This window comes from Diadema antillarum, unplaced genomic scaffold (assembly GCF_040938485.1).
Source record: "Diadema antillarum isolate AM-2024a unplaced genomic scaffold, OU_Dant_1.0 seq00000143_RagTag, whole genome shotgun sequence".
NCBI classification, from domain to species: domain Eukaryota; kingdom Metazoa; phylum Echinodermata; class Echinoidea; order Diadematoida; family Diadematidae; genus Diadema; species Diadema antillarum.
Genome location: NW_027271219.1, coordinates 592,330 through 605,000, shown reverse-complemented (window position 1 = coordinate 605,000; position 12,671 = coordinate 592,330). Strand labels below are relative to the sequence as shown.

General features: G+C 36.8%; 1 protein-coding gene across 1 annotated transcript in view; it reads left to right on the top strand.

Annotated features, from left to right (window-relative positions):
- Positions 1–11,781, top strand: part of LOC139727685 (reticulon-4-interacting protein 1 homolog, mitochondrial-like) — a 14,955-nt gene extending 3,174 nt beyond the window's left edge. Inside the window, exons 2-8 of the mRNA XM_071638667.1 lie at positions 1–14; positions 3,510–3,614; positions 4,116–4,312; positions 5,052–5,237; positions 8,757–8,934; positions 9,954–10,046; positions 11,421–11,781. The exon at positions 1–14 is cut by the window's left edge and continues 303 nt beyond it. Of these exons, the coding sequence (XP_071494768.1) occupies positions 1–14; positions 3,510–3,614; positions 4,116–4,312; positions 5,052–5,237; positions 8,757–8,934; positions 9,954–10,046; positions 11,421–11,546 (899 nt within the window). The 3' untranslated portion in view covers positions 11,547–11,781. The remainder of the gene's footprint in view (positions 15–3,509; positions 3,615–4,115; positions 4,313–5,051; positions 5,238–8,756; positions 8,935–9,953; positions 10,047–11,420) is intronic.
- The last annotated feature ends 890 nt before the right edge of the window (positions 11,782–12,671 follow it).

Genomic DNA, 12,671 nt, shown 5'->3' with positions numbered 1-12,671 from the left:
GCGCAGCGCGACAGGTAACGTTCAATGCTCTGACAAAGTCCATTCAGCAAATAACCAATATTCACAATAATTTGAACCACGATGAAATGAAATCAAAGAAAACAAACGAAAAACAGCGCGTTCAGGTGTTATTCTAATCCTGCAAAAGAAATTTTAACATTTTCATAACTTTTCAATAGAGTTTCCGCTTTTCTTCTTTTTTATGTGTTCGTATGCTGATTATAACTGCAATCTGTCAATGAAAATGACACATTTGCCTATCATTCTCCCTTCTTTGCCCTTTCTGTAGCAATCTGTCCTACCGGATCTCATTCTTTCTTTCTTTCTTTCTTTCTTTCTTTCTTTCTTTCTTTCTTTCTTTTTTAATGAGGTTATTGGTTAGACACCTAGGAACTCTTTGCTCATTCTTTCTTTCTTTCTTTCTTTCTTTCTTTCTTCTTTTAATGAGGTTATTGGTTAGACACCTATAGGAACTCTTTGCTCATTCTTTCTTTCTTTCTTTCTTTCTTCTTTTAATGAGGATATTGGTTAGACACGTAGGAACTCTTTGCTCTTAAAAAAACCCAAACAAACTTGAATCATAGCGATATTCCGGCCATGCCAACCCAATGTTCTTGTTCCCTACAATTTCTTTACTTTACTGCTCTAAGGAACTCACGAAAGCAGTTCTTCTTAACCAGCACACAGAATTTCAATCCTATGAAAGCGGTTGTGACGTTGAACCCAATTAGAATTGACCTTGCCATGAAATTGGGCACTACAGTGTACGTTGAGGTGGTGTACTGAAGAGCCCATGCAAATGATATCATTTCCTCTGTTTGTTTGTTTGTCTTTTTTTTTTTTTGGGGGGGGGGGGGTAGGTTTTTTAAGGCCGACATTTTCTTGCAGTCTATTTGCATAAGTTATTGAATTGTTGCTCTTTAGATATTTCAGACCATTTTTTGGCTTTTCAGCAATTTTCTTCCCCTTGACACGACTAAAGAGAGTATCTTCTCTGTAGATTCACAATTGAGTTTAAAACGGATAAATAGTTTACATACTTTGCAGAAAGGTTCGTCACAAGATTTTTTTTTTCTGTCAATTCAATAACACCCAGGAGAGTGGATGAAAACACCTTGAAAATCTGGCAGAAGGAATAACTCTAGATATTAGTTTGTTGCCATATTAATACATACACGACGGTTGAAGTGGTTGATTTATTTATTGATTTATGTATTTTTTTTTGGGGGGGGGGGCATTCTTCGAAATGCACACTTCTGCTGAATCAACCAGTAGAACAGAATAGTGCTTGAAATTATTGCAGAAGGACGTATTGATAAGTAGAGATCCCTTTCATTTTTAACAGTCATCCGTGAGTTAAGGGTATTTCTTTAAAGACACGCCCTTATTCGACCTGCAGGATAAAGTGGGTTGCAGTATACCCGTAAACATGAGGAGGCAAACATGCCAATGAGAATAGAAAACATTTTAGATTGCATCCATTAACTTGATCGATCAAAATATAAAAGTACGGTCGACATTAGTACTGGGTCAAAGTACACTGCAATAATTTCATAGTATCAAACCTATAAACCTTTCGTTTCTACTTAATATAAACGTCAATCATTAGGTAGGAACTACCAGCATTAATGCAAGGGAAGCGTTGAATAGTAAAGTGGGATGTTTCATTGTCTGGGCAGATCGAATATGTTGATCTATGAGATTGTGTACACAATCAATTGTTCGGTACCTATTCATAAATATTTTTATTTCTTAGGGTATAATGGATGTCTCTCTATGCATCTGCCTATCTTTTTGATCTACTTTCATATCTATTTAAGTTTTCTCAATTGTAAAGTGTTCCTTTCAAACTGTGTTAAATCCAATTTTGGTGGTAAGGTCGGAAAGGGATAAACCTTTGGATTGCATTCATTTTACATGTTCCCATATATTTTCTTGCATTGGCCTCCATCAAAATGTAATAGAGACAATTTTAAGGAAAGAATAGCATGGGGGATTTTGTCGAATAAGCACGTTTTCTTGCAGAACGTTTAGCACGGTGATTGACAACACGTACATGTTTTTGTGGGAATGGTTCCTGTGGCTTCGCGTATTTTTTTTTTTTTTCTGGCATGATTTATCTCTGCACATCCTCAGTCTTCCCGTGTCCTTCCTGCCTACAAAATGAAATTTCAAAGCAAATAATCAAGTGATATGTAGGTAATCTTGAAAGCCAATAGGAAATTCAGCCAATCTTGCCTTTATGCTGGCAGCTCAAAGTTCATTCAAATTCATTCAAACTGGATCCTTCTCGATGTATAGAACCATTAGGGACGGAACAGAAATGGATTTAACACTTTTTTTTTGAAGAGAACGCATATGTATTTTGCCTTTGCCTGATTCCCCCTTTTCTCATAAGAATTTTCATTTTGGAGAGCTTAGTGTCTTGACAGTCAAAAAAGAGAAAACACGTCCGTCAAGAATTCATTTATAATGTAAGACAAAATGTAAGTATTTTGGAAAGAAATTCGTCGATCAATTTCACTTATCATAGACAGCTTACAAAGATTCATTGTTCTATAGATGATGTGGGAAAAACCGGTGTATTCTGCCTACGTGCTGCATTGAAATGGGCCTATGTTTTGTGCAACGCATTGCATTCAAATACATTGTGGTCAAACACAACATTGAAATTTTTGTTGATTTTGTGTGTGTGTTTGGTGGTTTGTTTGTGTGTGTAACAATCCATTATTTTGTTAGTTGTACTAAATTTTGATCGTGTTAAAAAAAAGAGCGTGCTTATGACCGACTCACATTCTGTAATGCAACAAGTAACAAACACAATAACGCAGCTGCTGATTTTCATGTCGAAGAAGACCAAACAACAACAACAATAAAATTGATTGTAAGTGTGATGTTAGCGTATCTTCCATTACGCACCCACCCACACACACACACACACACACACACACAGACACACACACATATATATATATATATATATATATATATATAATTATATGAAGTGTATGTTCGCAAAAACCAATAAGTCCATATTTGCCAAATGGAGATATTTGATTTTGCTACAACACGCATTTCCCATAGACACCTGCCCGAGTATACTCGGGACTCGTCCTCAACGGGTTAAAGGTCAAGAAAAATAAAGAGAATAATAAGAAACATTTTGCTTCTTTTGACCATGACTTCAAAAGTGTACCTTTATATGTAATGACCAATATATAATTTAAAAGGTATTATTTTGTACTTTATGACAGAGACCCTACTTCAAAATCTTCAAAACTGGTCTTATCGGTTTTTGCGAATAAACTCTTCATATATATATATATATATATATATATATATATATATATAATGTTTACATTTGCTGCCTACAAAAATGGCTTCTCGTTTTCATACCAACAATATATACGATGACATATTTGTGAGTAGATGCTAATTTCATGAATTTGGATGTCATATCTGTTTGTAAGTTCGTTGTTCTTGTTTTATTGTGTGCTTGTGTTTTTCAGTTACCGTTCGGTGGGGCTGAGCTTCCCTTTGTACTAGGTCGGGATTGCTCTGGAATTGTCGAAGCTGTGGGGACATCAGTGAAGAAGTTCAGCGTCGGAGATGAAGTATGTTTCTCAGTTCCGTATTAAACACTACTTTATAGCATGTCATTGGGGGTTCAAAAATTGAAAATAGACCTAATGGACCTTTCCTTTAAAAAAATAAAATAGAATAAGAAAAACACCCATCGGAGACAGCACACTTAGAGGGGTAACGGATCAGTGTATTTTCAAACGTTACCATTAATCATCTTTATTATTTCTTTTTTTCATTTCTACATTTTACCTCGACGTAAGGCTTCCGTGAATCAGCCAGGAAGAAAAGTATCTGATCTTCTTCTTTCTGCTTATGGATATAAAGGCCAACTATTCTAACTGGTATTCATACGAAGTAGACCTACAACAAAATTCTCCTTTAGTTTAGGATATACTTATGATTCGATCCCTTTGGCTAGTCAATACCTCTTCTGTTATTATCTGTTTAAAGGAAGAAGGAGAAAAACAAACCTTACAAGTAAATCATGATAGGAATTAGTGTTATGAAGAGTACTTTTTCTACTCCATCAGGTTTATCTGTCCGTCGGACCCGGGGACACGCCCGGCACGTTTGCCGAGTTTGTGCTGGCCAAGGAGTACATGATGGCTAGGAAACCGCGTATTCTAGACCACTCTTCTGCCGCATCCCTGCCTTACGTCATAAGCACCACATGGGCAGCACTGGTGGATAAGTGCGGTCTGACTCCTGAGACTACCGCTGGAAAAAGGTGTGTCTGTAGTTTATTCGCATGCTTGGGTTTAGGACAGAGAACAATGAAAAACATGATAATAATGCCATAATATTTGGAGACTACTTGCTGAAATAATGAGGATATGCCTTGATAATACTTGCAAGTGGGCTTTTCATGTATTTTACTGAATTCTATAGAGATGGATATTTGATAATTCACTTCATGATATTTCCCAATAGATTTTAGTGTTATTGGCTAGTATGAAAAAGCAACAACAGATATGAAAAAAAAAAGGAACCAACGGCGAAAAAAGAACAGCAGCTACGATTGAAAATGACAATACGATAAGAACGCTATGGGCGGCTTTTTATAATGTTTCAATTCAATTCACTTTCAATTATTTCCGTCATCGACAAAAATAATACCTGTAGTATACATTTTGCGGTTCATATTATTGAATAATTTGAAGATAAAGAGAAGTACAGATTGTGAAAACTAATTCAGTATATGAAGAACTTACTTCCAGAAGGCGCTAAATCCATCATTTTTCAATGGATGTATCGCCTTAAATTTGGCTGCAAGCTCTTCCAATGAAGAGGTTGCAACCAAAAGGCGATAAATCCATTGAAAAATGATGCACATAGATTGTTAGTGGAAATTGATCCGAATATGGCCGTACCGTCTCTTGAATTGACAATATCTATTGCCCGTTTATTGCCCAATTTTACGCAAGGTTGAGAAAAACGCTGTCTTATCATTGTTCATTTCTTTAAAGAGTGTTGATTCTCGCGGGAACAGGCGGGATAGGAACGTTTGCAATCCAACTGATCAAAGCCTGGGGCGGTCACGTGACAACCACGTGTGCAGCCAATGGTGTTCAACTCGTGGAACGTCTTGGAGCCGATGACGTCATCGACTACGTCAGTGAAAATCTTGGCGAGGCCTTGTCTAAGAGGGAGAGGTGTGTGTCTGAAATTACTTCATATAACCATCCTGGGTGCAACGACTTGAAATTTGCACTTCAAAAATGGCTAATATTCTGAAGCACCTACGAGTTTGTTATATCATTCTATGCTTCCCTTTTTGAAATTTTTACAGAAAAAAAAAACAATAACTTCCTCCGCCTTTGGGAGCAGATTGCGTAACGGTATTACACGTTTACAATAAAACCATTTTCCGAGCCTTCCATACCAGGGGGCTAGGAAGTGTTTTTCTATGCGTACCTTACGTGCAGAAAAGCTGTATGTAATTGAACGAGGCATTCCTAGAAAGCAGCCATGGAAGAAATAGAAAATAGAGGAAGTGAGATAATAAAGCCATATACCCGTTGTTATGCATTAATATACAGTATCAAAAAGGTTGGCTCTTTATGGTCAATTTAGTCCAGGAAAACGAAGAAACGGAATTCGATCATCGTTATAACTTCCCTTAAAAATGAAAAAGTATACACATAAAAAAAAAAAACCTTGGAGAGACTGCAGAGGGTTTTTATCATTTTATGATAGGCATCTCCGTATATCATTATTAAGGTGAACATTGATGATATTACGTCTGCATAGATGGTAGTACAATTGTACTATTGTACGGGTAGGTCTATTTTTTAAGGGCTATTTGATACCCGTATATTTAGAAGAATGGTCAACCTCGAGAGAGGAATTTTTGTCGTTACGTTTATTTTAAACAGTATGATCTACCCTTTGTCTGAACGTTACCTCTGCACAGTGATTCTACCCTCGTATATGACATTGAAAAAATAAAATTGTTCAAGGAAACTGCAACAACTAAAATAGGTCACAAAGTACTACCTTCAAAATTTCAAATAAGTTTAACCTTCTAACCTTTGCCCTTGGCTTGCAATATAAAATACAATACAGGATTTTACATAATGGAAATTATATCTCATTATTTAAACAGTACTATTTTCCCGAAATGGGTCAACTTATGCCCATTCCCATGGAAAGCAGAGTTACAGACACACACCCACACAAAATGAATAAAGGAAACTTTGAAAGAGGAATTTCTGTCGTAACGTTAACTTTACTCTGTATAATCGAGACGAAGACAGGAGACGAAGGAAGTCTTTCATACACGATGAACAAAATATATAAGTTGAAATATATCTCAACTTATATCACTAACGTAAATTATCTCGTCTCTTAGCAGACTCGAGTTTGCTTTAAAACTTAGCATGAGAGCAGATCATTGTCCAATAAAAGATAATTGGTAGCTTATAACATGGCTGATTAGTCTCTCCGTCCTTCTCAACATTTAAAACAATCAATACATGCATCTGTATTTCATTCTGCACAAATTTGATTTCGTCATACATTTTCTTTCCACATCCATCGATGAATGGTTGAACATTTTTTTTTTTTTTGTATGAGACCATGAAATTAATCGGCATGATTGAATGTAATAGGTGACACGACTTTTGCTCCTGCGACAATTGTTCCCGTCCTAGTCCCTACTGGAAAGAACAGTGTCCCACAATATGTTCAGTGTGTTCACATAGTCGACTATGTGAAAACGCTCGAATCTAAAAGTGTGAAGATAAGAACTGTGGTGTGGTTTTCACAGAGTGTTCACATAATAATGCTTTGTTTAACATTGTGTTCACACTGTGTTTCACACTGTGTTTCTCACACTGTGGGACACTGTGTTCTTTCCAGCAGGGTTGTCTCCAAAGACTTGGGGTTAGAGTTATTAGGGTTAGGGTTGTGATTGGTTTCAGGTTTAGTTCGATGCGAAGATCAGGATTAGAATTGGGCTTATGTTTGTGGGTAGAATTTATGCTTTGAGCGTGCAGATATTTCATGGGAGCAATATTGTCGCAAGGGCAAATCTGTTGAATCCGTGAAGTACTTGGGTGTAACCATCACTTCTGATTTGAAGTGGACCCAACACATTAACAATACTGTCAATAAAGCCAATAACGTGCTTGCATTTCTAAAACGCAATCTTCGCATAAAATCTGATGTTAAAGCCACAGCTTACAAAACGTTGGTTCGACCAATTGTTGAGTATGCTTCCACAGTTTGGGACCCATCTACCAAGAACCTAATCCACCAAGTGGAAATGGTCCAGAGAAGAGCTGCGCGATTCACTTTAAATCGCTACCATAACACCTCGAGTGTCACCGAAATGCTACAAGAACTTAATTGGACCACTCTGGAACAGCGCAGAGAAAATGACAGGCTAATTATGATGTACAAAATACACAATAATCTCACTCCTCTTTCAGCACAGGACTATATCATGAAACAGGCTACTCAGTTAACGAGAGCCTCGCAACCACACTCCTACCAGGTACCATATTCGAGACCTGAATCGCATCGCCATTCGTTCTTCCCAAGAACTGTAAGGAACTGGAATTCCCTGTCGTCAGAAATTGTTTCAGCGCCATCTGTGGGATCATTTCGAAACCGTCTAACGGTTGATCACAGTGGCTAGTATTTTCGTCAAATTTTCTATGTGCTTGTAAATATCTGTAAATAAATTGTATTATAATGTAAATAGCACCAGTCTGCAAGAATCTTCAGTCTATTGAAGGAGGCAGACTTAATCAGAAGAAGAAGAAGAAGAAGGGCAAATGTCATGGAACCGTATATGATTATGATATGATATGATATGATATGATATGATATGATATGACATGATATGATATATGATCATGATATATGATATGATATGATATGATATATATGATTTTCTTTCAGAAGATACTATATTCCATTTGTGAGTTGGAAGCCCTTCAGCAGGCGTTGATTTTCAGAGGTTTCAATACATATCAAAGACATACAATTCTTGTCAGTAGGTATTAACAGTGTCTAACAAATTAATGAAAAGTGAAAATAGAACAGTTAAAAATCAGCGCATAAATCAAATCAAATTTATCACAATCATTTGCACAGTTTAGTTTGTTGCAGTAATAACAAGATAGGAGCAAATTTCGTAATAACAAAATAAGAGCAAGATGAAACCATTGCTAAGAAGATATCTTAGCGATACCAAAGAAACAAGAACATTATTACTTATATTCATTTATGCGTCTTTTGTCAACAAACGTAAGTATTCATTCATCCGATAACTCATAACACGCGTGAAACTACTAGTATACGTGAAATGATACTTGTTTTTTATTTCTTTTCGAATGTAACTCGAGTAGAAGTGCCCATTTCTGGTCAAGCTACAGAGTGCTCTGTAGGTATTACCTGTGCTTGAATGATGAGCAGGCATATAAACGATCATATCAATGCTATTGTGTAAAATTGGACACTTCTATTTCGTATCAGAAGATCAGCTTGTTAATAATACCTTATAATCAACTTTTTGCAGAATTAATCATTCGTGAAAGATTTAAAAACTTGAAGCAAAAACAACGTCAAAAAATCACAATAAATGTATCACAAGGATGAAGGAAAATAAACACTGACAAATAAATAATCATAACACCTTGTCTTCCACTCTAATTTTTCTGAAGGTTCGATGTGATCTTCGACACACTTGGCCCGGCTTACTTTCAACTGACGCAGTCGGCCCTTGCCGCGAGAGGGCGTATTGTCACTATTGTCGTGCCATTTTTTCTCAACCTAAAGAAACATGGAAAGTTCCTCGGAACGCTTCAGAACACCTTCCTTATACTCGGCTGGAAAATGCAGGTAAGATATTTGAGCAACGTATCATTGCCAAACTGATGCAGCTGCATTCCTTACTATGATGTGCATGATCACTTATGAAATTATATATCATAATAACAATATGCTTTGAACTCGTACGCTATCCAAAAGTATACCACAAGAATGTACTGCATTAAATTTACCTTAAATCACATATTTATGGTTCATAACGTTCAACATGGCCACCTGCCTTTTTAACACGTAGCACGCAGCGACCATACCATGTCTAAGATATGAAGAGAGAAAAAATTATGTTCTTTGTGGGTTGGCCTTCGTCTGGGAGTGGCCAGGTAATCGCACCTTTTTCGTCTGAAGGAAAGTGAATGGTAACATGTACCCTCATCTGCTTATCATACTCAATGAAGACATTGTACTGCAACTGGAGAAACATTTTGTGCGACAGGTTCACGGAACACTGTATTCAGATTAATCTGGTGGGCTCAAGGTACACCAACCCGTCGTCTTGTCGCGGTTAGCAATCGCCTGATCGAACTTTTTGGAGAAAGACTTAACGTTGCCCTCAACCAAGGCACTAAATGGCAACCGAAATCCCGAAACCTCACACCTTGTAATTTTTTTTTTCTTCGGGGACTACTTGGCGAATAACTGAATAAGGTGTGTGTGACTCTTCGTCATTTCCAGGAGCTGTAAAGATGCATTTGCGACGAGTTAGCTGCCTAATATGCAACAACCCGGATATGAAGATTCCAATGCTCATTCATGATAACACTCAAGCTTGGAAAAGTGCAACTTGTCATTGCTGCCTTTAAAAATGATGTTCTCAGTCATGCATGACTTTTGTCAAGTAAACTAGTAACCAATAAAGATAAAGAAGAGTTCTCCTTTCCTCACAAATATCATGCGGCTCTTAACTTTGACCGTAGACCTCTAAATTTGGATTACATTTGTTGATACGCGATATACAATTTGAATATAGGAACCACCAGTATGTACATGAATTTTTTTTTTTCTGACTGTCCACATCATGGCCTATTCAACAGGAATTCTTCACTGGCCGCAGATTCACCTTTTCATTCAACCAACCAAACGGCAGAGCCCTCGAAGAAGTGGCTGAATTGATTGAAGAAGGAGAGGTATGACATATTAATAGTGTTCAAAAAGAGAAGATGTGTTGCCCTGTTGAAATTTAATAGTTAAAAACGACTTCAAAACATTTCAAATTGAAATTACCTTCACTTTATGCTGATTGCAAAGAATAGAATTTTTTAGTGTCTCAGTTGTTTTTTTTTTTTAAAGCTAAAAGGAAATGAAATCAAAGCAGAACGCACAAAAGAAAAATGTTTTGGAAATTAAGGCATGGTTTGCCAAGAAATCTCTCTCTCTCTCGCTCGCTCTCTCTTTCTTGCATAATAAATGTGAAAAAGAAATGCAATAAAAGCATGATATGTTGGAATGCAAACATCCTTCCGTGCTGGAAAAAAAAAAACACAGTGTCACACAGTATGATAACCACATTGTGAACACAGTGTAAAATCTCTTCACACTGTCAAATTGGAGCGTATTAAGAGTGTGAACACAATGTGAGTCGTCAAATCACACTGTGAAACAAAGCATTACTATGTGAACACTCTGTGTGAAAACCACACCACATTGTGCAATCATCTTCATACTGTTACATTCGAGCGTTTTCACATAGTCGACTACATGAACACACTGTGAAAACAGTGTGGGACACTGTGTTCTTTTCAGTAGAGTTACACAGGTTGATTACCTTTGGAAAGAACAGTGTATCACAGTGTGAAAGACCATTTGAAGCAGTGTGAACAAATAATGAACGCACTGTGAAATCTCTTCACAACGTTGAATTCAATACATTTTAAATCACTAATTCACTGTGTGAAACAGAATATTAGCATATGAACCCTGTAAAAAAAAACACACAGTGTGAAATCATTTCCACACTATTATATTCGAGCGTTTTCACAAGCCGACTATGTGAACACATTGTGAACACACTGTGGGACTCTGTTATGTCCAGCACTGGAATAACCCTCTCGACTTTCACACCTGTTCTGATCATAATGTCCATGAAGACAAGCAATTTAAGAATTTCTATAAGAATCAACTAATTCGCCAATGAATTCTAGAAACAAACGTTTTTGTCTCCTGTTTCTTTTTCGTTTTGTATTGAGTGAAAACATACCCCAACGACAGAATGATTTACGGAAAATGAATATGAATAAAAGTGTGATGAAAACAATGATCATATGATTTTGTTTGCTCAGATTTAGACAGTGTAAATACGCGACAGAAAACATATAAAGCGTTTACTAGCAAAAATCCATTTTTGGCAAATTTAAATGTTTTACACATTTCTTTGTCTCTTTGATTCCTTGTTCGTCGGTTTTGTTTGCTAACTACTTACCCTTTGTTTATTTGTTTGTGTGTGTGTTTGTTTGATTGTTTGTTGTTGTTTTTTCAAATGGGGTCCTTACATTTCTTAATAGGTGAAGCCTGTTGTTCAGAAGGAATTTCCATTCGAGGAAACAAACGAAGCCTTGGAATTTTCGGCCCAGGGACACGCACGGGGCAAGACTGTCATTGTGATGGCAGAAACGGAAAATTCGAACTAGCCTACAAACGAGTTACGATTGAAATCGAATGATATTGATGATGAATGCCTTCTAACTGCTTGAATCATTTGACGCCAAGGTTAACTTAGGAATGCTTGAAATGTAGTCATTTTTGTGGTTATGCAATGAAGACCATTGGTTATTATACAGTTTAAAACGTGTAGTGTTGGAAGTTGAGGATGTTGATTATGTGCCATGGATTTACAAAATAGAGGCCTTATATACGATTTATGAATATGAGCACTTACGTCCGTGCAGATTTAAATTCGGCCAATAAGAGGCGTCAATATCAGTTATTGTGGTCACCATATTTGGCCTTCAAAGGTTGATCTGACATTGTGCATATTACTCTGATTAATCATTCGCCATAGCACCTCTCACATTACTACCTTCTTTGGCATTTCTTTCTCCTCATTTTCACCTCCAACTCAAATGGCCTTCTTGTGCTCTAATGCAACCTCCTTATACCTATAGTGTACCACGATGAAGGTAAACGCACTTGAGATTTGCCTACAAGTCAACTGAACCTTATGTGTCTTTTTCAGTTGGCAGCCGTAAAGAAGCACACTGATAAAGTAATTAAAAAATGGGAGATAAAAGGGTAATTACAAATGTGACCCTGCACCTCAAAACAAACAAAAAGTCACCAGACATGAATTTTTAGTTAAGACCATATTCTGAAAGAGCAGACTTTAAGCTTTATAAGGACGTATAACTCAAATCAAATGGACTCTCCTAACCTATCTAAATAATGGAAAAAAAGCACAAACTCAGGAAAAGTGGGAACTGAGAAAAGAGGCTCTGAAGTACAGTGTCTATTCTTTACCTCTTAATCTTTACCAAACCGTGCTGGCTGTGCAATGAATGGGACAAAAAACAGGAAGTAAACCACCAGAGTACCAACAATGAAGGGATTATCAGATTAACCTGAAATTAAGCTTCCCTCATCAACACATTCTGTTCATAATTAATGCCAACTTTCAAAGCAGTAGCAGTATCCTTTTAAAAGTTATTAGAGTGTAAAGTGAAGAGTGTGGACAAGGTTTTTCAGAAATGAAAAAGGGATTCTAAAGACACACCTAATCACACTATTCTACCAAAAATGTTCGAGATAAACTGCTGAAA